This window comes from Meriones unguiculatus, chromosome 19 (genome assembly GCF_030254825.1).
Source record: "Meriones unguiculatus strain TT.TT164.6M chromosome 19, Bangor_MerUng_6.1, whole genome shotgun sequence".
Lineage (NCBI taxonomy): Eukaryota > Metazoa > Chordata > Mammalia > Rodentia > Muridae > Meriones > Meriones unguiculatus.
In genome coordinates, this window is record NC_083366.1 from 22668436 (window position 1) to 22696210 (window position 27775).

The 27775-nt window shown below is 37.9% G+C and overlaps 2 protein-coding genes across 2 annotated transcripts in view; one reads left to right on the forward strand and one right to left on the reverse strand.

Annotated features, from left to right (window-relative positions):
- LOC132649330 (aldo-keto reductase family 1 member C1-like) overlaps positions 1–27775 on the reverse strand; it is a 298798-nt gene that overhangs the window by 92898 nt on the left and 178125 nt on the right. The window lies entirely within an intron of this gene.
- LOC110544467 (olfactory receptor 2T5-like) lies at positions 11572–12294 on the forward strand. The gene has a single exon (XM_021630436.1). The coding sequence runs from the start codon at positions 11572–11574 to the stop codon at positions 12292–12294; it is 723 nt and encodes a 240-aa protein (XP_021486111.1).

Sequence of the window (27775 nt, forward strand, 5' to 3'; positions counted from 1 at the left end):
GTTGCATCTTATGGAGTAGCTCTTAAATCTAATAAAGCATGGCTGGCTACTTTCAAAACATTTGTCCTACTATTCCACCAGTATTTTTTGCATGCGGGTCACTGTTGTAGTTTGCAGGGTTTGTAGATGTGTGATAATGACTGCTTTTCTCCTCGGATAGCATAAAAAGTGCTTTCTAGCACTATAAATGTTAGTCAGTAGGTCTGAAGCTTCTAGTTGGGAACCAGGTTCTTTTCTCCATGTTTGATGATATAAGTAAGGGATGATCTTACTAAAAAGAGCCTGTGTATATTTCACAGGCCCCAGAGCATCATTTTATTTTCATAACAATAAAGTACAACTTCAAGTAAATGAAAACTGCAACAAAACACCCAATTTTATTATTGTTATTATTTGTGGTGTGGGACTATGAAGTTCTACATTCTCTTATGGAAATATCAATGATCTACTTGATATTAGCTAATTGACATTATCCAGACACTTAGAAACAGTCAACTGTCTACAGCAACAAAATAAATAGCCAAACAAGATCAATGAGATTTCAGTTGGTAGGTAATCTTACTGTGTTTTTTTTCCCCAGCCTTGCCAAACATGCCCAGTATGATCTTGGTCTATAGGTTAGCCAATTTCTTGCTTCAAAGCAGAGTACTGAAAGATACAAAATCTCATCTTATTGGTCCTGTGCTTTGAAAATGTATCAGAGCAAAGTTTAGTTTATCATCTCTAAAACTATATAGCCTCTCCTCTCAGCTCTGGATACACCTTACCCTCATAGAAAACTGCTGAAACCAGGGCAACACCTTTGGTTTATGGTGCCATTTTGTTTATCTTAGAAATATTTGCCATAGAATCTTTGTAAATTATAGAAAGTACATGGAAATAAACTTTGATTTTATTTGCTTTTGAGAAAAATGATTGGATTATTGACCAATATCTGTTACCAAATATGGAAAATAGACCATGATTCCACATTTGATAGCCTTTTGAATATCCTACTGTTCCTTTTTTATTTTTATTTTTTTTTCTTTCAAAATTTCCTTCCTCTTTAAATTTTCTTCTTTTGCTAGTACCTCAATTAGATGTAATTCAGTCCTGGTTACTGGAAGCTTCATTTGGTGACAAGAGATGGCCAATTGGGACTCCCTTTCCTCCTTTATTAGGAGACTTCATTAGGACCACCTTCATATATGTTAGGAAGTTTCCACAGTGCTGTTTCCATATCACATCCACAAATGCTCCTCAAGTCTTGCAGCTCATTTCCTCTGTATTCACCATCTCTTTTTCCTCCTGCCACATCCTCCCGTTCCCATCCCCCTTGTTCCCACTCCAGCAATAAAACCTATCTATTTTCCCTTCCAGAGAGATCCATATGCTCCTTTTCCTTTATACTTGGTTCCTTAATGTCTACAGATTATAGTTTGGTTATCATTTATTTGTGGCTAATATATACATATAAGCAAATACTCACCATGTTTATTTTTCTGTGTTTGGGATACCACACCAAAAAGGTTTTTCTTTTCTAGTGCATCTATTTGCTTGCAAATTTCATGATGTTATCTTTTTTTAAAGATACCCATAATACTTCATTGTGTAAATATACACAATTAATTAATCTTTTATTAATTAATTATTTTTATTCACTATATATCCTGGTTATAGCCTCATTCCTCTTTCCCTCCCAGCCCCATCTCCTTCCCTCCCCATTTGTTCCTCAGAAAAGGGAGACTGCCTTTCCTATCTATTCCAGCTCATTAAATTACATCAGGACTGAGCATGTCCTCTTTCTCTGATAAGGCAGTCCCACCAGGGGGAACTGATAATAAATTTGGTGAGTCCTTGTCCACTGTAGTCCCCACTTCCCTTACTAGAGAACCCACATAAAGCCTAAGCTGTCTTTCTGCTACATCTTTGTAGGGGGTCTACCTCCAGTTTATGTATAGTCCTTGGTTGATGCTTCAGTCTCAGCAAGCCCCTTTGGGCCCCGGTTAGTTGGACAGAAAGCCTGTAGAGAACAGAGAAACAGAGCTTGATATCTTTGTGACTAGCTGGAGACCTATGTCAGGGTAAGCCTCTGAGAGGATATAGGGGAATTCAAGCAGTGACTCCTAGTAGCAGAGATCATAGAGACCAAACAAGACACCTTCTAACTAGACTAGTCTCCTAGTAGAGGGAGGGTAACTCCAACCCACCCACAAAAATGTCAACCCCAAATTTACACTGCCTACAGATGTGCAGGAATAAAGATAGAGTAGATAGAGCAGAGATTGAGGGGATGCCCAACCAATGCCTGACAAACCAAAGACCTACCCTATGTGAGAGCACCAACATGTAACACTATGAAGTCTATTCTGCTTAGCTTGCAAACAGGAGCCTGACAGAGTTGTTCTCTGTCAAGTTCTTAATAATAATCTGTTACCAGATTCTGGCTATTACAAATAAAGCTGCTATCAACATAGTTGAACAAATGTCCTTATTGAATGGTGGGGCATCTTTGCATTATATGCCCAGGAATGGTATAGCTGGATCTTGAGGTAGTGCGAGTCCCATTTTCTGAGAAAGAGCCATATTGATTTCCAAAGTGTACAAGTTTGTACTCCCACCAGCAATGGAGGAGGGTTCCCCTTTCTCTATATGCTCTCCAGCATGTTGTCACTTGAGTTTTTGATTTAGCCATTCTGATCGGTGTAAGATGGAATCTCAGAGTTCTTTTGATTTGTATTTCTCTGATGACTAAGGATGTTGAGCATTTCTTTAAGTGCTGCTTTGCCATTCTATATTCCTCTGTTGAGAATTCTCTACTTAGCTCTGTACCCCATTTTTAAAATTGTATTATTTGGTTTGTTAGTCTAATTTCTTAAAATTTTTATGTATTCTGGATAGTAGTCCTGCATCAGATGTAGGGTCAGGGAAGATCTTTTCCCAGTCTGTACACTGCTGTTTTGTTCTGCTGACAGCGTCCTTTGCTTTACAGAAGCTTTTCAGTTTTACAAGGTCCCATTTATTAATTGTAGATCCTCAACGGAAGAATGAATTCAGAAATTGTGATACATTTACTCAATGGAATGAGGCAGCCATTCCATTGGACCTGAGGTGGTCACATACATGCAAATCACAATGACTTGCTATTCTTGTTGTTTTCAGCAGACACCTCCTGTTTGGCCCGGTTAAGCCTCCTGTTTGGTTTGGTTAAGTTTTCTTCTTCGCTTGGATAAGTTTCTTTTGGATGTTTTCAATGAATAACTTTGTCTTTGATGTTAAGGTTGCTATGGTTACTTGGAAAGTCCCTTGTGATTTGCCTATATAAGTGGCTTACTCTGTAATAAAAATGACACCTTGATCAGAGCACTGTCTTGGTGTCATTCCTTCATGTTCTCTTTCTCTTTTAATTCCCAGCCCCTTGTGCAGGCAGTTACTATTGGTGGTCGCCAGTGACTACAATGGAATACTAGTCAGCTATTAAAAACAAGAAAATCATGAAATTTGCAGGCAAATGGATGGAACTAGAAGAGATCATCCTGAATGAGGTAACCCCGAAACAGAAAGACAGGCATGGTATAGGCTCACTAATAAGCTGATATGAGCCATATAATATAGGACAGCCATCCACAGATAAAGAAGCTAAACACTAAAGAGGACCCTAGGGAGGATGCTTAAATCTCATTCAGAATGTCAATCAGGCTAGACACCAGATGCGGTGGAAGAGAGGAAACAGATGGGAATCTACTATAGAGGATCCTCTGAAAGGCTTCACCCATCAGGAGATTGAAGCAGATGCTGAGACTCAGGGCCAAACTTTGGGGAGAGAGCAGGGAGTCTTACTGAGGAAGAAAGTGTGGTGGGGATAGAGGGAAATGGAGGGGGCAGGAGCCCCACAAGGAAACCAATAAAACTAAAAGATCTGAGCCCAGGGCATCCTGCAGAGTCATCATGATTTTCATCAATGGGGCATGATGTATGATGAGGACCTTGACCCCCTGCTCAGATGTGGCCTCTTGGCAGTTCTGTCTCTATGTGGATCTCTGAGTGAGGGTAGCAGGAGTTTCCTCCATTATGAACTCAGTTGACTGCTCTTTGATCACTTGCCCCTTGCTAGCCTTGCCAGGCCATGGAGGAGGTGAATCCAGGCAGTCCTGATGAGACTTAACAAGCTATGGGTAGATGGTAAATAGTGGAAAACTCCCACTTTCAGTGGAGCAGGGGAAGGGGATAAGGGGAAGAGAAGGGAGGGTGGGCCTGGGAGTGTTGAGGTGCTTCAATAGTGATATATAATGGATAAATTGTGAAAAAAATTTAAATACTACTACTACTAATAATAATAATATTCTGTTACCAAGCAAGCAATAGGTGGAGAAATAGCACGTCCTGCTGGAAGGAGATTTAAATGTAGGTATAAAAGTTAGTAGAGACTGGGAGAAGGCTATTAATATGTTTTTACATTTTATAGTCAATTAATCATACCTATACATTTTTGATATTATGTTTTTCAGATATATTTGCCAGAATATCTTCTACCAAATTCCATTTAAGATTTCATCTTTCCTTGGTTTATTTTCTGGATTAATACTGCCTCCCATCAGTGAATAAAACAATTTACTTTAATTCTATCAGCAGATTCATAGATGTCCCATTTTATATGTTCACTGTTAATCATCCATTTTCTGATGAATATTAATTGGGGCATTTGTCATGACTTTTGACCAAGGTTCTTAAGTACATACAGCAAGGAGAGACATCCCAGTCACCACTGCTTAGACATATAGATTTTGGCCAATGCATATCACTTAAAACTCAGTAAGCTGTAACTACATTCATTAACCTTGAAGAGAAGTAATTTGCGTTCATTATGCTATAAAATAAATAAAATAGTCTTTTCTCCAAATAATGTTTTCTATGATCTATTCCTCACTTCACTGTTTTTATTTTTTTCCTCTTTTGAATCATTATTCCCCTACACATATTTTGGTGGAAACTGTGGTCAGGGTTTGAGAAATGATGATTTCCATTTTGCAGATATTTCAGGAATGAAGTGCGTGAAGTTGGGTCCAGTAAAGTGACATGCAACAGGTACTTATGTGGTAGTATGTCAACAGTGTAGCATGCAACACATTTCATGTCACATGTATGATTCAGGATATAATTCTAAGTTATCTTAAAATGGTACTACCTTCCTTCCTTCCTTCCTTCCTTCCTTCCTTCCTTCCTTCCTTCCTTCCTTCCTTCCTTCCTTTTGCTTTGAGAAATTATCTCAGTGCATATCTCTGGTTTCTTGAAACTCTCTATGTAGACCAGGATGGCCTCAAACTCACAGAGATTTGTCTGTCTCTTCCTCTTGAGTGCTGGGATTAAAGGCTCATAGAATTCCCTTTCATAGGTCTGTTTCTTTTATATTTGATTTCCCCCTTTTCTACCTATTAAAATACAGTAATTACACAAGTTATTGGAGTGCATATTTTGGTTTCAGAATTATGCTAGCAATATACTCTGCAGTCATGTGCGTGGAGAATCTTGCTTTGCTCTGTTCCTGAAAATATCAGGTGATGTTTAGTCTACAGATAGTTATATTTTAATTGATATTTCCAAGAATAATCTCATATCTTACCAGTCATATTTTTATTCTCTTTGAGTTTAATCTTTATTGATTAAACTTTATATTTTATATATTATATATTTGTCTTCTTAAAATTTTAATAAAGAATCATTTTTCATCATTTATTATAACAATGGTAAAGGAATCCATGACCCCTATATACAAGTTTAACACAAAATTCATCTATTTGGGTTATAATTCTATTGTTTGAAAATTAGTCTTTCTGTCCTTGAACTATTCTAGTAATTCTACTCTAGGCTGAGTTCTGTTGTACATCTGGTCAAATTTCTAATGTCTTTGCAGATCAGTAAGACCCTGCTACTTCAGGATAAGGATAAAGTTTCTGCTATGGGTATGTCAGGTATCTTCTATGCAGTTTAAGAAATACCAAATATTTTTGGTATTTATAAAAATGATTATGTATATTCCCTGGATCAATCACCGCTTCCCACTAAGACATTCATATACAAACATATATTGTGTGTCTTTCTCTTTTTCACACACTCCTGATCTAATTTCTTTCCATCCTCCCCTTGTTCTCATTTCCAAGTTCCTCATAATTCCTGCTGGAATTTCCCTTCCCTTCCTTTCTTTTCCCTCCCCTGCCCTTCCTTTCCTTTTCCTTCCATCCTTCCTTTTGTTCCTTATGTCCTTCTTTCCCTTTCCTTCCTTTCCTTTTTCTTCCTTCTTTCTTTCCTTCTTTCTTTTCTTTTTTTTTAATTTAGACTGAGAGATAAGTATATAGGTTCAAGCAAATGCATTTGTTGAGAAGTTGATCTTTCTTCAATGCATACTTTTGGCATATTTATAGAGAATAAGATGATTAAAATCCCATAAATTCATGGTGCTTTTAAAATTATTAGTCATTATTAGCCATTATTAGTGTTGTGGGTCTTCCTCATAATAGGAATGATTTTTATATCTATTAGAATAAAATGATATTATGAAATTGCAGGTAAATGGATGGTATGGAAAATATTTACTGAGTGAGATCGTTGAGGCCCAGAAAGAAAAATGAGACATACTCTTTCTCATGTGTGAATCTTGGATTTGAATATTCTGTTGGGTATGTTTGAACCACAGTGCATGTGGAAGCCAGGAAACTAAAAATTGATCACTGGAGGCGGGCATGTTAAGGGAGAAAGCATGGTAAAATACAGCAAAATAAAAATGGAGAAGAAAAACAGTGGGTCTGAAAGTTTCAACCATGAGAAGGAATATGGAGGGAAGTGTGGGGTAGTGGAATGCTTAATAAAACAAAGCTGAGTGTATAAAGCAGCTATATGGAAAACCTTGATCTTCCATCCCAAGAAAAATATTGTCATTCGAGCAGATAGTGAGACAGTGATGAAATGAAAAGAGGTGGAATTCTTGGGCTAAAGATTGTGTTGGAGTTGTTGGAGGTTGGTAAGAGGAGAGGTGGTAGTGCGAGCAAGCCCAAGCTAAAGATGAATGAAAAAAAATCTTACGGAAAGCCACCCTTTTCTAACCTATTTAAAGATCCAAGATATATTTTAATGAAATTGTTTGAACAGAAGTATCCTTCATGAGTGGGCAATGTTACTTCCAAAAAACATGGTTTGCAAAATGAAAATGTCAGGGGGCAAGATGGTGGCGATCAGTATGCATCATTTCTGAGAGCCAGAAGACTCAAAACTTCGAAATTGGTGAGTGGAAGAGCATCTGATGCTGGAAAATTGACACTGTTGCTCCCCAAAGGAGGGGGGGGCAGCATAGGATCAGAGAACTCTTTGATTCGGGTCAAACACTGACTTCACTGGGATTGGAGAGGGGCACTTTCATTCTGGCCTCCTTCCCCCTTGGAGTAGCCAAGCCAGAGTGCCAGCACAAGCACCAGTGCTGCCTGAAAACTTTCTGATGCTTATTTCAAAGCACTTTGTGTTTTGTATATGAATGCAATTAAACTAACAATTTTCTTTTCAGTAAACTTGTTAATTCAGTTTTATTTTGTGTATACATGTGTCTGCTTGTCTGTATTTCCACTACATATGTACAGGTACCTGTGGAAGCCAGAAGAGAGTATCAGACCCCCCTGTAATTGCAGTGTTGTAAGCAGTTAAAATTTACTAATAATTATCTTTTAATAATGTTTGCTGTTATGCCTAACAGCTGTATAACCAAATCACCACACAGACAGTGGGTTTATTTACTTAACCTAGAACACAATGCTGGGAAATAGCTACTCCATCCTAAACCTCTAAGACCTCATAGTTTCCTAACATTTAGATTTCCCACATTATACTTGCTTTTTGTGATATATGAGGTCCAGTCCATCTCTCCATGTCTTTCCAAGATCTGTCCTCCAGCTCTCTCTCCAAGCTCTCCTCCCCTTTCTCCTCTCACTCATTTCCTGCCCTCTAACTCCTCCTCCTCTTTCCTGTCCTCTGGCTCCTCCCATTGCACAACATTGTATCTAGTTGCTTTATTTTGGCCAGTTTACACAAGAGTTGAGACAGGATGCTTAGAATGAGTATCACAATGCAATCTCTGGATTGAAACCAGAGAGCAGGGGGTAGAAATCAGCATTTGAATGGATAAGGGTAAGGTGTATACATTTTAAAAGAACATTATACCAACACTGGATTTAACAGTGTTTGTGATCTTTCCACTGTGAGTGCCAGGAACCAAATTTGGGTCCTCTGTATGAACGTGTGGTTATAACCATTCAGCTATCTCTCTAGACCCCAGCATGTTTATTAATGTGTATAGAAAGAATAAAGAGTGCCTTAGTTAGAGTTTCTATTATTGTGAAGAGACCCTATGACCACTGCAACTCTTATAAAGAAAAAACTTTTTTTTTTAAGAAAAAAAAACTTTTTAAATTTAAATTTATTTGTATTAATTACAGTTTATTCACTTTGCATCCCAGATATAGCCCCTTCCTCCACACCCTCCCCAACCCACCTTCCCTCTCTCTTCTTCTTCTATGCCTTTCCCCTATTCTAATGATGGGGGGTCCTCCTCCCCTTCCATCTGACCCTAGTCTGTCAGGTTTTATCAGGAATGCCTTCATTGTCTTCCTCTGTAGCCTGGTAAGGCTGCTCCCCAATAAGGGGGAGGTGATCAAAGAGCTAGCCTCTGAGTACATGTCAGAGACAGTCCCTGTTCCCTTTACTAGGGAACCTACTTGGATATTGACCTGCCATGGGCTATATCTGTGCAGGGGTTCTAGGTTATCTCCATGCATGGTTCTTTGTTGAAGTATCAGTCTCAGAAAAGATCCCTGTGCCCAGATTTTTTTTTTTGTTCTGTTGTTCTTGTGAAGCTCCTGTCCCCTCCAGGTCTTTCTAGCTCCTCTTTCTTTCATAAGATTCCCTGCACTCTGCCCAAAGTTTGGCTATGTGTCTCAGCATCTGCTTTAATACTCTGCTTGGCAGAGTGTTTCAGATGCCTTCAGTGGTAGGCTCCTGTCCTGTTTCCTGTTTTGGCATACAGTTCAGAAGTTTAGTTCATTATCATCATGGTGGGAAGCATGATAGCACACAAGCAGAGGTAGCTGAGAATTTTACACCTGAATCTTCAGGCAGTAGGAAAAGTACTGTAAGCCATGTGGACCAATTTGAACTTTTGAGATCTCAAAGTCCACTGATAGTGATGTACTTTCTCCAACGAAGCCACACCTATTCCAACAAGGACGTACCTTTGAATACTGCTGCTCTTTAAGGACATAGGAACCATTTTTATTCAAACCACCACAGAGAAGTTATTCTTTTCTATGATAATCTTTCATCCTACTCTATTACTGAACTTAAGAGTTCTAGTAGATTTGTTTTGATAAAAGTTTTGATAAAAATTTTCTATGCATTAAATTGTATCAACAAATAGGGGTGGTTGTACTTTTTATTCCTCCCTATTTATAATTTCATGTCTTTCTCTATCCTGAAAGGATAGTGCTAAAATTTCTAGTACTACTTTAAATACCTGTGAAAAAAAAGATGCATATATTATTCTCACTCTTAGAGAAATGAATCCAGCCATTTGGTATGATGTTGGCCTTTGGGACTAGTGAAATATGCATCTTTTGGAATGAGTCTGAAAGGGTTATTTTTTTTTTCTTTTCTGTTTCCTTCTCTTCAAGTATTTGAATTGATGTGTGCTCACTTTATATCATGTTGTATGATACAGACAATTTCTTTTAAGTATTTAGATCATATTATCTTCTCCTTGAACCTCTCAGTTATAGTTTTCAGTCTTACCTCTTCCCTGACACTTATGAGAATACAGATAATGATAGACTTCTGGGTCTTTTACTTTCTGCATTACTATACTCATTTATGCATTTATTTTTTCTTGATTACCCTGAAAATGTGTTCCCTTTGTAATGGTTTAATAGTATTTCATTTTCTCAGTGTATCAAAGAATGTCCAACTATTGAAACATTTAAGTTAGCATATTTTTCAATTTTTTTCTTTCAGTAACATTTGGAAGTAGATGGATTATAATAAATATTCATTTGTGTTGTTGCTCTTAATTATTGAAAGTGTGAATGTTACAACAGTTGAGAGGTATATTAAAATCCAGATTTCTGCTTGTACTTTTACCATAGTTTCCTGTTTTCTGCATCCTGCTGTATTGCCCTTTGGTGGCACAGTTATTTTTACTGAACCTTCATTAGAATGCAGCATCTACAAAGCCAGGAAACACATCATTTTTTTTCCAATGAGAAAGTTAAAAACCTCTTTTTTTCACTTAAAAAGCATGGTTGGATACCATAAAAAGCTAAAATGTTACGCTCAGGATGCGAGACTAAGCACTGCACTCAGGGTCAGCCACTTTGGACCCAGAGAAGAGCATGTCTGGTTGCATGCGGGTTGATGCCCCAGCTCCCGCCTCTGAGAAAACGGTATCAGACGGGTCTGATGCTCTTTGGGTGGATGACACCTAAATGAACATCGGTACAAAGTCCCAATTTATTTCTAATATCAGAGATCAGACCTCTACTCTTGCCTGATGCGTCTAAAACAAAAAGGGGAACTGTAGAGAGCTGCGGAATGCTATGCCTTAAAGATGGAGCTGGTTTCCGCCTTCCACCTTCCAGATGGTGAGTGCTCTCTATCACGAACAATTCCACATTTGGCTAAGGCTGAGGATCTGGCTTGCTTCCATGTATGTGGACCTATCTGCATTGCCCACGTGGCACGCCTGGGTTGGCTACCCAGAGGCTATTTAAGCTGTGGGCTGGCTTTCCCCAGGGTCCGAGGATTGTTCAAAGTTCCTGAATAAACTGCATTGAAAAAAAAAAAGCTTAGCAATTGAATTATATTTGATGATAAAATTTTGAGGGATATCTAATAATCTTTTATTACTCAATGTACCATATGGTGCTAATAAATTCATATAATGAATGATTTAAAAGCTTTCTAATAAAAAATTTAAAAATCAAGAAAATGGGAGTCTGGGTGGTTTTAATTTAACTCGATGTCAGTTATTAATTTCCAGAGAATTTGTGACAGTGCTTGGGAAATTAAAGAACCAATTTAGTTCACCTAATATTTTCTGTGTCATTATACGACCATAAGTCTTCATTCATATAAAATAAGCAATTGTTTTTTACTAGTTCACCACACAGCATACTGTTTAAACTAACTCTTCCTACAAGTTGAATGTCAGACAGTTAATAGGAACATCACCTGGCAGTTTTTGGAATCCTCTCACATGATAACCTAGAAAGATGAAGCACCCAAGATTCTGGTTAGATGGCAGATGATATCCAGTCCCTACCCTGCTGAGGAGCTATTTGCTTGGGGAGGGGAAATACACCCTTTATAATGGATATGGCTACCTTCTGGTTGATTCTCAGGCTCCAGTGGATGGCCTATATGCACAGCACTAATTGGACTTAGTGGTTTATATATAAGAAAAAAAGACATGAAGTTGGAAGGGACACATGTTGAGGGAGATATAAAGAGGAGTTTCAGGGGAAATGGTGGATAGATTTGCTTCTGCCTCTCATATGTATATGTATGAAATTCTCTGTCACTGTGCCCAAGATGCTCATGGACCAGGTCCTGGGGAGCCACAGGATCTCAGCTGCTGCCTGTGGGATGGAGATGTTCCTCTACCTGACACTAGGAGGTTCAGAATTTTTCCTTCTGGCTGCCATGTCTTATGACCGCTATGTGGCCATCTGCCACCCACTCCGTTATCATGTCCTCATGAATCACAGAGTGTGCCTCCTCCTGATGTCTGTCTGTTGGCTCCTGGGATCCTTGGATGGATTCGTGTTCACTCCTGTCACCATGACCTTCCCATTCTCTGGGTCCCGGGGGATCCACCACTTCTTCTGTGAGGTCCCTGCTGTGAGGAAGCTCTCCTGCTCAGACACCCGGCTCTCTGAGACCCTCATGTACCTGTGCTGTGTGCTCATGATTCTCATACCTGTGACAGTCATTTCCAGCTCCTATTCATCCATCCTCCTCACTGTTGTCAGGGTGAACTCAGCAGAGGGCAGGAGGAAGGCCCTTGCCACGTGCTCCTCCCACATGGCTGTGGTCATCCTCTTTTATAATAGTGCTATCTATAACTACATGCTCCCAGCCTCTTTCCACTCTTCTGAGAAGGATATGGTGGTGTCTGTGTTTTACACAATACTTACCCCTCTGTTCAACCCACTAATCTATAGTTTTAGGAATAAGAATGTCACAGAGGCTATGAAGAAATTGTTGCCTGTGAGATCCCTCTTTTAAGAAATAATAAAGTAATTTGGAAGGAAAAAATTCTCAAGAAGAAAGAAATAATCTTTGAATTATGGTACATATATAATTATGTTTGCATTAAAAGAAGGAAGCCTGACTTTAATGTGATGACCTGTGAAAAATCTCTTCTATAATGTGGATCATTTTTAATAATACTGTGGTACATCTTTGCTGCCAGTATTTAGTTCTTTCATGCAGAGTTAATGATTGTTGTGAAGAGAGTTAAAGTTTCAAAGTCTTGTCATTAATCTAACTGAGTTAGGGTCCAGGAACTTTGAGCTTTCATCATTTCATGTCAGATAAGGACAGGGGCTGCCCCTGAACTGTTTTCATAAACAGTATAATTTGTGGATACTTGTCTTCTATTGCAAGAGTAGAATTTAAGTGTGTCATTGTAAGCTGCTTAGAAAATTATTGCAATAGCTTTTCTTGTAGAAAAAATTCCATATGATTTCAAAATTGAATATAGAGAGACATTAATGTGTCTTCTGCGTCTTTACTGGGGTACCTTTATGGAAGAAATTTCTTTCTTTCTTTGCTAGTTTATGTTTATATATATGTTTCTCTCTTCTTTTTTCTCCTTTTAAATCTTCCTAATGCTGTGGCCCTTTAATGCAGTTCCCCATGTTGTGGTGGTCTCCAAGTGTAAAATTATTTTTGTTGCTATTCTAAAACTGTAATTTTTTGTTTCATTGATTCGTTGGATAGTTTTATTTGTTTCTAATTGATTGATTTCAGCCCTTAGTTTGATTATTTCCAGCCGTCTGCTCCTCTTGGGTGTATCTGCTTCTTGTTTTTCTAGGTTTTTCAGTTGAGTAATTAAGTTGTTTGTATGTGATGTTACGAATTTCTTCTTGTAGGCACTTAGTGCTATAAATTTTCCTCTGAGCACTGCTTTCAATGTGTCCCATAAATTTGGGTATGTTGTGCCTTCATTTTCATTGAATTCTAGGAAGTCTTTAATTTCTTTCTTTATTTCTTCCTTAACCCAGCTGTCATTGAATAACAAGTTGTTCAGTTTCCATGTGCGTTTTGGCTTTTTGTTGTTTCTGTTGTTGTTGATATCTAGCTTTAATCCATGGTGGTCAGACAGTATACAAGGGATTATTTCAATTATTTTGTATCTGTTGAGGCTTGCTTTGTGACCCACTATATGGTCTATTTTGGAGAAGGTTCCATGTGGTGCTGAAAAGAAGGTGTACTCTTTTGAGTTTGGGTGAAACAATCTGTAGACATCTATTAGGTCCATTTGATTTAGGGATTCTGTGAGTGCTTGTATTTCCATATTTGATGTCTGTCTAGTTGATCTGTCCCTTGGTGAGAGTGGAGTGTTGAAGTCTCCCACTATTAAGGTATTAGGATCAATGTATGATTTAAGCTTTAATAATGTTTCATTTATGAATGTCGGTGCTCTTGTATTTGGGACATAGATATTCAAGATTGTGATGTCCTCTTGGTGTATTTTTACTTTGATAAGAATATAGTGGCCCTCCTTATCTTTTTTGATTAACTTGGGTTGAAAGTCTATTTTATTAGATATTAGGATGGCTACTCCAGCTTGTTTTCTGAAACCATTTGCTTCAAAAACAGTTTTCCAGCCCTTTACTCTGAGGTAGTATTTATTTTTGTTGCATAGGTGTGTTTCTTGGATGCAACAGAATTTTGGATCCTGTTTCTTTGAGAAAATCAACAAGATAGACAAACCCTTAGCCAAACTAACTAAAAAGCAGAGAGAAACTATCCAAATCAGCAAAATCAGAAATGAAAATGGGGACATAACCACAGACACTGAGGAAATCCAAACAATTATTAGGTCATACTACAAAAGCCTATATGCCACAAAATTTGAAAATCTAAATGAAATGGATAATTTTCTTGAAAGATTCCATGTACCAAAACTAAGTCAAGATCAGGTAGAAAGACTGAATAGCCCTATATCTCCCAAGGAAATTCAAGCAGTCATTAACAGTTTCCCCTCCAAAAAAAGCCCTGGACCAGATGGCTTCAGCGCAGAATTCTACAAGACCTTCAAAGAAGTTCTAACTCCAATTCTCCTCAAACTATTCCACAAAATAGAAATAGAAGGAAAACTACCAAACTCATTCTATGAAGCCACAGTCACCTTGATACCTAAACCCCACAAAGATCCAAAAGAAAAAGAGAACTTCAGACCTATCTCTCTTATGAACATTGACACAAAAATACTCAATAAAATACTTGCAAACCGAATCCATGAACACATCAAAGATATCATCCACCATGACCAAGTAGGCTTCATCCCAGGCATGCAAGGGTGGTTCAACATAGGGAAATCCATCAATGTAATCCACCACATAAACAAACTGAAGGAGAAAAACCACATAATCATCTCCTTAGATGCCAAAAAAGCATTTGACAAAGTCCAACACACATTCATGTTTAAAGTCTTGGAGAGATCAGGGATACAAGGCACATACCTAAAGATAGTAAAGGCAATATACAGCAAGCCTATAGCTAACATCAAACTCAATGGAGAGAAACTTAAATCAATCCCACTAAAATCAGGGACAAGACAAGGCTGCCCATTGTCTCCATATCTCTTCAACATAGTACTTGAAGTCCTAGCCAGAGCAATAAGACAACTAAAGGAGATCAAGGGGGTACAAATCGAAAAGGAAGAGGTCAAAGTGTCACTATTTGCAGATGATATGATAGTATACATGAGTGACCCCAAAAATTCAACCAGAGAACTCCTTCAGCTGATAAACACCTTCAGCAAAGTGGCAGGATACAAAATCAACTCAAAAAAATCAGAAGCCCTCCTGTATACCAAAGACAAAAAGGCTGAGAAAGAAATTAGGGAAACAGCACCCTTCACAATAGCCACTAATAACATAAAGTACCTTGGTGTGACTCTAACCAAGCAAGTGAAAGACCTGTTTGAGAAAAACTTCAAGTCTCTGAAGAAAGAAATGGAAGAAGATATCAGAAGATGGAAAGATCTCCCGTGCTCATGGATTGGTAGGATTAACATTGTGAAAATGGGCATACTGCCAAAAGCAATCTACAGATTCAATGCAATTCCCATCAAAATACCAACTCAATTCTTTACAGACCTTGAAAAAAAAGATTCTCAGCTTCATATGGAGAAACAAAAAACCCAGAATCTCCAAAACGATCCTGTACAACAACAGATCATCTGGAGGTATCTCCATCCCTGATCTCAAGCTGTACTACAGGGCAACAGTAATAAAAACTGCATGGTATTGGCATAGAAACAGAAAGGAGGATCAATGGAACCATATAGAAGACCACGAAATAAACCCAAACATCTACGAATACTCGATATTTGACAAAGAAGCCAAATCCATTCAATGGAAAAAAGACAGCATCTTCAACAAATGGTGCTGGACCAACTGGATGTCTACATGCAGAAAAATGAAAATAGATCCATATTTATCACCCTGCACAAAACTAAAGTCAAAGTGGATGAAGGACCTCAACATAAAACCAGATACTCTAAATCTGTTAGAAGAAGAAGTGGGGAACAGCCTAGAACTCATTGGCACAGGAGACAACTTCCTGAACAGAACACCAACAGCACAGGCTCTAAGAGCAACAATCAATAAATGGGACCTCCTGAAACTGAAACGCTTCTGTAAAGCAAAGGACACTGTCATCAAAACAAAACGACTGCCTACAGATTGGGAAAGAATCTTCACTAACCCTTTATCTGACAGAGGACTAATATCCAGTATATACAAAGAACTAAAGAAGCTGAAATGCAGCAAACCAAGTAATCCAATTAAAAAATGGGGAACAGAGTTAAACAAAGAATTCTTGACAGAGGAATATCGAATGGCAGAGAAACACTTAAAGAAATGCTCACCCTCATTAGCTGTCAGGGAAATGCAAATCAAAATGACCCTGAGATATCACCTTACACCCATCAGAATGGCCAAGATGAAAAACTCAAGTGACAACACATGCTGGAGAGGTTGTGGAGAAAGGGGAACCTTCCTCCACTGCTGGTGGGAATATAAACTGGTACAACCACTCTGGAAAGCTATCTGGTGCTTCCTAACACAATTAGGAATAGTGCTTCCTCAAGACCCAGCTATACCACTGCTAGGTATATACCCAAAGTTCGTTCAAGTACACAAAAGGGATACTTGCTCAACCATGTTTATAGCAGCTTTATTTGTAATAGCCAGAACCTGGAAACAACCCAGATGTCCATCAACGGAGGAATGGATACAGAAATTGTGGTATTTCTACACAATGGAATACTACTCAGCAATCAAAAAGGAGGAAATCATGAAATTTGCAGGCAAATGGTGGGATCTAGAAAAGATCATTCTGAGTGAAATATCCCAGAAGGAGAAAGACAAACATGGGATATACTCACCTATATAGACCTATAAGATATGATAAACATAATGAAATCTATACACCTAAAAAAGATAATCAAGAGAGCATACATGGGGTAAGATGATCAATCCTCGTTTAGAAAGACAGATGGGATGTGCATTGAACGTATGACACGAGTCTACTGAGCGTATCTGAAAGACTCTAACTAGCAGTGTTTTCAAAGCAAAGACTCATGACCAAACCTTTGGCAGAGTACAGGGAATCATAAGAAAGAAGGGGAGTTAGTCTGATGGGGAAAGGTTAGGAGCTCCACAAAGACCAAATATATTTGGGCACAGGGTCTTTCCTGAGACTGACATTCAACCAAGGACCATGTATGGATATAACCTAGAACCTCCACTCAGATGTAGCCTGTGGTAGCTCAGTAACCAATTGGTTTCCCAAAGTGAGGGGAACAAGGAGTATTTCTAACAAGAACTCAATGACTGGCTCTTTGGCCTCCCCACCCCGCAAGGGAGGAGCAGTCCTGTTAGGCCACAGAGGAGGACTTTGCAGCCAGTCCTGAAGATACCTGATAAAACAGGATCAGATGAATGGGGAGGAGGTCCCCCCTTATCAGTGGACTTGGAAAGGGGCATGGTGGAGATGAGGGAGGGGGGGAGGGACTGGGAGGGAATGAGGGAGTGGGACATGGCTGAGATACAGAGTTAATAAAATGTAACAGATAAGAAAGAAATAAAATTAAAAAATACCTGTAATTTTGCTACTGATATAAATCATAACATAAATATCCGTGTTTTCCTATGGTCTTAAGCAACCCCTGTGAAAGGGTCATTCATGTCATGACCCACAAGTTGAATACCATTGCTCTAAAGCCCAAAACACACCCCTTCAGCTGTCCTCTAAATTCATGTCCTTTTTTCATTAATTCTTATTGCATGCATGTATGTAGTACACATATAGTCTTTAATATAAGCCACTTTGTTCATATAATGTTACTTGCATACGTGCGTATATATACAAGTGAATATACAAGTTTTCACTTGACAACCTGTTGGGGTGCTCTTTCTTGGAGAAGACCAACTGTCAGTCTTCCATCTTTTCGAAGTTGCTTATACTTCTTTTTGTACGGTTGAGCTTCTTTCTGTCTAGTTTAGTGTATCTATTGGCATCATCCTTGTTCAGCTTTTGTTTAGGCAGTTATGTTGGTGAGAATTTATAGGTATATACTATGATTTTCCTAGGAGACACAATCTCACAGAAAACTTCCTGATCTTTGGCTTTTAAATTTCTTTGCCTCTTCTTCCATGATGCTTCCTGAGCCTTAGCTGTAGGTGACACACACACACACACACACACACACACACACACACACACACATCAACTGGTACAGATATCCACATTATTTTTGAATTGGTTATAGTTTTCTTTAGAGGTCTCTGTCTATTGTAAAAAGAATTTTATTTGAACAGGGGAACAAATACAGACACATAAAGATAACAAAAATTTCTATTGAGAGAACATCCCTATTGCTGAAGATATAAGGTATTCATGTCATCAAATATGAACAAATCAGCTGGTGCTCAACTAAGAACTTCACCTCTACTGACTATCATTCAGGGTACTGGAAAGTAGTTTGGATCCTACTAAAGATGAAAATAAACATCAGTATCACCTAGCTACAAACCATTGACCTACAAACAGTGACCAACTACTTTTAATATTGGATTTAAGAGCCACTCATTGAGATAGAACCCACACTTGGCTTCGCAAAAATGGAAATGAACCTGTGACTAGATAGGTCAAAGTACCTATTGGAAAGTCTACTATTATTGCTAAAGGACATAGCAATAAAATGATTCCTAATGACAGATTTCTATACTAATAGGTCAGTGCACCAAGGAGCCTAGGGGAAGTCTACTATTATTGCTAATGAGCATATCAATAAAATGACTTCTAATGACAGATTTCTATACTAATAGGTCAGTGCACCAAGGAGCCTTCATCAGAGAATCTTTTTCTTTCAGCAGATGGAAATTAACAGAGACCCATAATTGGACAATGTGCAGAGAGTAGAAGACATTGGATGCACTCAGCCTTAAATGGGATGTCTTCATCAAGCCCCCTCCCAGCAAGGCTTAGTGATATGTGGAAAAGAGGAGGCAGAATGATTATAATATCCACTGGTGGTAAGTGACTCTAAGGAAATTGTTTTTCTAATACAACAGAGATGATACACAGAAAAACTCACAGAAACCATGACAACATGCACAGAAAGAACCTAGGCAGGTTTTAGTCAGCCAAACTCCCAGCACTGAAAGTGGGAAGTGGAAAAAGTTCCAGCCCTAACCAAGAAGCCATTTAAAGTTGTTATCTGTTGGGAAAGGGAAAGTCAGTTTTTTCTGGTGGAGTTGTCACTGATATATCAACCAAACTCCAGGGCTGCAGACCTCATATCCATGTATAGTTTGCCAACCAAAATAGATTCCCTGTGTGTGTGTGTGTGTGTGTGTGTGTGCGTGTGTGTGTGTTCTTTTGTATTAATTTAGCTTTGTTTGCTTGTTTTGACTTTTTCCCTTTTTTCTGTAGGAAGATTACTGATTTTTGAATGTTACTTATATCCTATTACTTTGCTAAAAGTATTTATAGATTCTAAGGGTTTTTCTGTATAGTCTAATGAAATCATAAAATGTTCAGATAAATAACTAGAACTGGAGAAAATTATACTAAATGAGGTCACTCAGGCCACAAAAACGCTGCCTGCTCTCTCTCATAGATAGTACCCCACTTCAAATCATTTGTGTGTTTAACTTAGAGTCCACATGGAAGCAAAAACAATAACAAAATAAAACAAACAAAAAACCAAACTAACCAGAAATGTCATTGACAGCAATGTGTATGTATTTAAGGAAGAAGAATGGTAGAATATAGGTAAAATTAAAGAGGGAAAATACTGCTGACAGAAACGTAGAAGCATATAGTAAAGTAATGGGGAAGGGGAAATGAGAGGCCAGAGAAAGGGGTAGCCAAAATGAAATACGCATAAAGAAGCTATGTGGGACTTAAAACTCCGCAAGACAAATAAAAATGCAGTAACAGCATAGTGGAACAAATGCTATGAAAACAATGGGAGGGAGATACTGGAAGCTGAAGGTCTATTTGGGAAAGAAGGGAGGCAGCAAAGTAGGAGGTATGGGGGTACATTAACAAATGTCAAGGGTGCAGTAAGAAGCCTACTTGGATATTGACATTCTATGGGCTACATCTGTGCAGGGGTTCTAGGTTATCTCCATGCATGGTCCTTGGTTGAATTATCAGTCTCAGAAGACATCCCTGTGCCCAGATTTTTTTGGTTCTGTTGTTTTTCTTGTGAAGCTCCTGTCCCCTCCAGGTCTTTCTAGATCCTCTTTCTTTCATAAGATTTCCTGCACTCTGCCCAAAGTTTGGCTATGAGTCTCAGCATCTGCTTTAATACCCTGCTTGGTAGAGTGTTTCAGATGCCTTCAGTGGTAGGCTCCTGTCTTGTTCCCTGTTTTGGCTTACATTCAGAAGTTTAGTTCATTATCATCATGGTGGGAAGCATGATAGCACACAAGCAGAGGTAGCTGAGAATTTTACACCTGAATCTTCAGGCAGTAGGAAAAGTACTGTAAGCCATGTGGACCAATTTGAACTTTTGAGATCTCAAAGTCCACCCCATAGTGATGCACTTTCTCCAATGAAGCCACACCTATTCCAACAAGGATGTACCTTTGAATACCTCTGCTCTTTAAGGACATAGGAACCATTTTTATTCAAACCACCACAGAGAAGTTATTCTTTTCTATGATAATCTTTCATCCTACTCTATTACTGAACTTAAGAGTTCTAGTAGATTTGTTTCGATAAAAACTTTAGGATTTTCTATGCATTGAATTGCATCAACAAATACTTGTGGTTGTACTTTTTATTCCTTCCTGTTTATAATTTCAAGTCTTTCTCTATCCTGAAAGGATAGTGCTAAAATTTCTAGTACTGTTTTAAATACTTGTGAAAAAAGATGCACATATTATTCTCACTCTTAGAGAAATGAATCCAGTCATTTGCCATTTGGTATGATGTTGGCCTTTGCAACTAGTGAAATATGCATCTTTTGGAATGAGTCTGAAAGGGTTTTATTTTTTTTTCCTTTCTGTTTTCTTCTCTTCAAGTATTTGAATTGATGTGTGCTCACTTCAGATCATGTTGTATGATACAGAGAATTTCCTTAAAGTATTTAGGTCATATTATCTCCTCCTTGAACCTCTCAGGTATAGTTTTAAGTCTTTCTTCTTCGCTGACACTTATGAGAATACAGATAATGATAGACTTCTGGGTCTTTTACTTTCTGTATTAAAATACTCATTTATGCATTTAAATTTTCTTGATTACCATGAAAATGTGCTCCCTTTGTAAATATTTCATAGTATTTCATTTTCTCAGTGTATCAAAGAATGTCCAACTACTGAAACATTTAAGTTAGCATATTTTTCAATGTTATTTTATTCAGTAACATTGGAAGTAGATGGATTATAGTAAATATTCATCTGTGTTGTTGCTTCTAATTATTAAAAGTGTGAATGTTATAACCGTTGAGAGTTATAATAAAATCCAGATTTCTGCTTGTACTTTCGACATAGTTTCCTGCCCTCTGCAGCCTGTGGTATTGCCCTTTGGCTGCACAGTAATTTTTACTGAACCTTCATTAGAATGCAACATATACAAAGCCAGAAAAGACATCATTTTTTTCCAATGATAAAATTAAAAACCTTTTTTTTTCACTTAAAAAACTTAGCTATTGAATTATATTTGAAGATAAAATTTTGAGAAATATCTAATAATCTTTTATTACTCAATGTACCATATGGTACTAATAGATTCAAATAATGAATGATTTAAAAGCTTTCTAACAGAAAAATTTAAAAATCAAGAAAATGGGAGTCTGGGTGTCCTTAATTTAACTCAATGTCAATAATTAATTTCCAGAGAATTTGTGACAGTGCTTAGGAAATTAAAGAGCCAATTTAGTTCACCTAATATTTTCTGTGTCATTATACAACCATAAGTCTTCATTCATATAAAATAAGCAATTGTTTTTTACTAGTTCACCATGCAGCATACTGTTTAAACTAACTCTTCCTACAAGTTGAATGTCAGACAGTTAATAGGAACATCAACTGGCAGTTTTTGGTGTCCTCTCACATGATAACCTAGAAAGATCAAGCACCCAAGATTCTGGCTAGATGGCAGATGATATCCAGTCCCTCCCCTGCTGAGGAGCTATTTGCTTGGGGAGAGGAAATACAACCTTTTTAATGGATGTGGCCTCCTACTGATTGATTCTCAGGATCCAGTGGATGGCCTATATGCACAGTACTAATCAGACTTAGTGGATTATATATAAGAAAAAAAGACATAAAGTTGGAAGGTCACATGTTGAGGAAAATATAAAGAGGGGTTTCAGGGGAAATGGTGGGTAGGTTTGCTTCTATTTCATTGTATGTATATGTATGAAATTCTCATGAAGAAAGAAATAATCTTTGAATTACTGTAGATATATAATTATGTCTGCATTAAAAGAAGGAAGCCTGACTTTAATGTGATGACCTGTTAAAAATCTCTTCTATAATATGGATCATTTTTAATTTACAAATCATAATACTGTGTGTACATCTTTGCTGCCAGTATTTAGTTCTTTCATGCAGAGTTAATGATTGTTGTGAAGAGAGTTAATGTTTCAAAGTCTTGTTATTAATCTAACTGACTTAGGGTCTAGGAACTTTGAGCTTTCACCATTTCATGTCAGATAAGGACAGGGGCTGCCTCTGAATTGTTTCATAAACAGTGTAATTTGTGGATACTTGCCTTCTATTGCAAGAGTAGAATTTAAGTGTGTCACTGCAAGCTGCAGTGAAAATCTTAGAAAATTATTTTAATAGCTTTTTTGTAGAAAAAAAATTCCGTATGATTTCAAAATTGAATATAGGGAGACATTAATGTGTCCTCTGTGTCTTTACTGGGGAACATTTATGAAAGAATTTATATATATATATATATATTTCTCTCTTCTTTTTTCTCCTTTTAAATCTTCCTAATGCTATGGCCCTTTAATATAGTTCCCCATGTTGTGGTGACCTCCAAGTGTTAAAATTATTTTTGTTGCTACTTAAAAACTGTAATTTTGCTACTGATATAAATCTTAACGTAAATATCTGTGTTTTCCCATGGTCTTAAGAAACTCCTGTGAAAGAGTCATTCATGTCATGACCCACAAGTTGAGAACCATTGCTCTAAACCCTACAACATACCCCTTCAGCTGTCCTCTAAATTCATGTCCTTTTTTCATTAATTCTTATTGCATGCATGTATGTAGTACACATATAGTCTTTAATATAAGCCACTTTGTTCATATAATGTTACTTGCATACGTGAGTATATATACAAGTGTATATACAACTTTTCACTTGACAACCTTTTGGGGTACTTTTTCCTGGAGAAGACCAACTGTCAGTCTTCCATCTTTTCGAAGTTGTTTATACTTCTTTTTGTAGGGTTGAGCTTCTTTCTGTCTGGTTTAGTGTATCTATTGGCATCACCCTTATTCAGCTTTTGTTTATGCAGTTATGTTGGTGAGACTTTATAGGTATATCCTCTGATATTCCTGGGAGACACAATCTCACAGAAAACTTCCTAATCCTTGGCTTTTAAAATTTCTCTGCCTCATCTTCCATGATGCTTCCTGAGGTGTGATACACACACACACACACACACACACACATCAACTGGTACAGATATCCACATTTTTTGGAATTGGTTGTAGTTTTCTTTAGTGGTTTCTGTCTATTGTAAAAAGAATTTTATTTGAACAGGGGAACAAATACAGACACATAAAGATAACAAAAATTTCTATTGAGAGAACATCCCTATTGCTGAAGATATAAGGTATTCATGTCATCAAGTATGAACAAATCAGCTGGTGCTCAGCTAAGAACTTCACCTCTACTTACTATCATTTAGAGTACTGGAAAGTAGTTTGGATACTACTAAAGATGAAAATAAACATCAGTATCACTTAGCTACAAACCATTGACCTACAAACAGTGACCAACTACTTTTTAATATTGGATTTAAGACCCACTCTATGAGATGGAACCCACACTTGGCTTCGCAAAAATGGAAACGAACCTGTGACTAGATAGGTCAAAGTCCCTAGGGGAAGTCTACTATTATTGCTAATGAGCATATCAATAAAATGATTTCTAATGACAGATTTCTATACTAATAGGTCAGTGCACCAAGGAGCCTTCATCAGAGAATCTTTTTCTTTCAGCAGATGGAAATTAACAGAGACCCATAATTGGACAATGTGCAGAGAGTAGAAGACATTGGATGCACTCAGCCTTAAATGGGATGTCTTCATCAAGCCCCCTCCCAGCAAGGCTTAGTGATATGTGGAAAAGAGGAGGCAGAATGATTATAATATCCACTGGTGGTAAGTGACTCTAAGGAAATTGTTTTTCTAATACAACAGAGATGATACACAGAAAAACTCACAGAAACCATGACAACATGCACAGAAAGAACCTAGGCAGGTTTTAGTCAGCCAAACTCCCAGCACTGAAAGTGGGAAGTGGAAAAAGTTCCAGCCCTAACCAAGAAGCCATTTAAAGTTGTTATCTGTTGGGAAAGGGAAAGTCAGTTTTTTCTGGTGGAGTTGTCACTGATATATCAACCAAACTCCAGGGCTGCAGACCTCATATCCATGTATAGTTTGCCAACCAAAATAGATTCCGTGTGTGTGTGTGTGTGTGTGTGTGTGTGTGCGTGTGTGTGTGTTCTTTTGTATTAATTTAGCTTTGTTTGCTTGTTTTGACTTTTTCCCTTTTTTCTGTAGGAAGATTACTGATTTTTGAATGTTACTTATATCCTATTACTTTGCTAAAAGTATTTATAGATTCTAAGGGTTTTTCTGTATAGTCTAATGAAATCATAAAATGTTCAGATAAATAACTAGAACTGGAGAAAATTATACTAAATGAGGTCACTCAGGCCACAAAAACGCTGCCTGCTCTCTCTCATAGATAGTACCCCACTTCAAATCATTTGTGTGTTTAACTTAGAGTCCACATGGAAGCAAAAACAATAACAAAATAAAACAAACAAAAAACCAAACTAACCAGAAATGTCATTGACAGCAATGTGTATGTATTTAAGGAAGAAGAATGGTAGAATATAGGTAAAATTAAAGAGGGAAAATACTGCTGACAGAAACGTAGAAGCATATAGTAAAGTAATGGGGAAGGGGAAATGAGAGGCCAGAGAAAGGGGTAGCCAAAATGAAATACGCATAAAGAAGCTATGTGGGACTTAAAACTCCGCAAGACAAATAAAAATGCAGTAACAGCATAGTGGAACAAATGCTATGAAAACAATGGGAGGGAGATACTGGAAGCTGAAGGTCTATTTGGGAAAGAAGGGAGGCAGCAAAGTAGGAGGTATGGGGGTACATTAACAAATGTCAAGGGTGCAGTAAGAAGCCTGCTGTTTTGGACTTCCGTAAACCAAGTCCAAAAAATTCTTTTAAATGAGTTATTTTGATTATATTTCCAAAGCTGTAAGTGAAATTTTGATGTATAACTCTTAAAATCAACCATAGTGTATTCTGTACATGGTTGCGTGGTGAGGCCTGTTTATGTGTGAGCTGGTGAAGGAGTGTCAGAATTAGAAAAAGCAAACTATATCTCAAAACTAGACCAAGGGTATTGAAAATTTACGAAGGGAGCTTGGTGTGTGTCTTGGTTGGTGTTCAGCTGGCCTAGTATGCAAGATGCTCAGGGTTCATTCCTCAACGCTGTGTGAAAAGCACAGAGTGGTGCAAGTTTGTAATCCCTGTACTGAGAGGTAGAAGGAGGGGCCGTTAGACAAAGGTTGCCTCAGCTACATAGTGAGTTTAATATATATCTGCTCTATGGGAAACAATGCCACTTTAAAAAAAATCCACGAAAGAAAAACAAAGAAAATCCATATGTTCTATGTTTAAACAGGTTCCAACTTTTTTTTTTGGGGGGGTGAGTAAAAGAAACTTCTAAACTGAATCTGACTGAAAATGGGCACTGCTCTCCTCAGGAATAATCTCTGGCCCTCAGAAACCTCAATCCAGTTGAGGGTTTAGTTGAGACAGTGTTCCTCCAGACAGTCTGGTCAGCAGTTGAGAGACACCCCATTTTCCTCTATTCTATGACTCAGAAGGCAGTGGTCATCTGCTGTGTTGAAAGAAGATAAGTCACTAAAAGCTGAGCTAAGCTGGATGCTTGAGATCATGAAATAAAGTGCATTGCCAAGGCACTTTAGTTTGGCTACAGAGTGACCTGACAGGCAGTTGGGAAGACTCAGACCTCCATAGCTGGCAAGCTAAAAGCTCCATGTACCAAGAAGCTCATTGCAGGCTGGAAAGAGTATAAGCAGATAGGTTCAGCCTCGGTGGCTTGAGACTTATCTCAGCAAGTGAGAATAACACAGAGTTTGATAGTTTGGTACCTGAGGTGAACATTGACTCAAATTGTTTATCTACCTACTATTGTTCACATTTATAACACCCCAAAACTTTGAAGCTAGTGTTGAACATAAAATCCACAGTACATCACTTCAGGAGAATGATTAAAACTCAGCAAGTCTTGAAATTATGAAACTATATCCTTTGTTTTGCTAGTTTCCATGCTGTGGTTGCTTCTCACACTTCTAACACAAGTTGAAAACATCATGCAGCTGAAATATTATCTATCCCAAGGCTTTTAATCTGAGAATATTTGGCAGTGTGATATAAGAGCTCAGGACCAAGATGATGAGCTAAGTGTAATCTTCAGCAGTCCCTGATACACAGAGAATGGGAACTGCAACAGTGATGACATCTCTGACAGACACTGGACACTCGCTGAAAACAGTCATAGCAACAGTGTAAATCCAAGGACAGACAGGATTTTATTAATTAAACTGCTCATCACCATGTACATAAATGGCAATTTCCAGTATCTGAGAACCTCTGCTCCAAACTCCATTGTTTTCTTACATTCTGCTCACATTTTCTTTTTTCTTTTCTTTTCTTTTTTTTTGAAACATGCATTTAGCAAGGTATTTTTTCACTACTGGATATTAAAATTACGCTTCTTCTTTTCATTGTTTTATAATCATCTAGCTTTGATTTCTGATAAACATGCTTTTCTTTTAGGAATAATATGACTTCTCATTAGTTTTGTTTTTGCTTTTCAGCCTGTATGTTTCTACCTTTACCAGATATTTTCACTTTTTGTTATTGTTTTTTGTTAACTTTTAATTCTGCCTTTTATATTTATTTCATCTTGTTCTAAACTTGTTTACTTGCAGAAATTTACTTTTTACTTATTTTTTCATATCCCAATTTTCTACACTTCTTCCCTTTGATAATATTCTTTTTTTTTTTTTTCAATGCAGTTTATTCAGGAACCTTGAACAATCCTCGGACCCTGGGGAAAGCCAGCCCACAGCTTAAATATCCTCTGGGTAGCCAACCCAGGCATGCCACGTGGGCAATGCAGATAGGTCCACATACATGGAAGCAAGCCAGATCCTCAGCCTTAGCCAAATGTGGAATTGTTCGTGACAGAGAGCACTCACCATCGGGAAGGTGGAAGGCAGAAACCAGCTCCATCTTTAAGGCATAGCATTCCGCAGCTCTCTACAGTTCTCCCTTTTTGTTTTAGACGCATCAGGCAAGAGTAGAAGTCTCTTCTCTGATATTAGAAATAAATTGGGACTTTGTACCGATGTTCATTTAGGTGTCATCCACCCAAAGAGCATCAGACCCGTCTGATACCTTTTTCTCAGAGGCGGGAGCTGGGGCATCAACCCGCATGCAACCAGACATGCTCTTCTCTGGGTCCAAAGCGGCTGACCCTGAGTGCAGTGCTTAGCCTCGCATCCTGAGCGTAACATTTTAGCTTTTTATGGTAGCCAACCATCCTTGGGGAGAATGTCCTGCTTCAATGGTTGTAAAGGCCTGAATGATCATGGCTGCATCACACTGTTGTGAGACTCTAATCTTGCATATATACCACAGGCAAACCAAGGA

What these genes read in the sequence shown, in the direction of transcription:
- LOC110544467 (XM_021630436.1), top strand. Translation starts at nt 11,572, where the DNA reads ATGAAATTCTCTGTCACTGTGCCCAAGATGCTCATGGACCAGGTCCTG.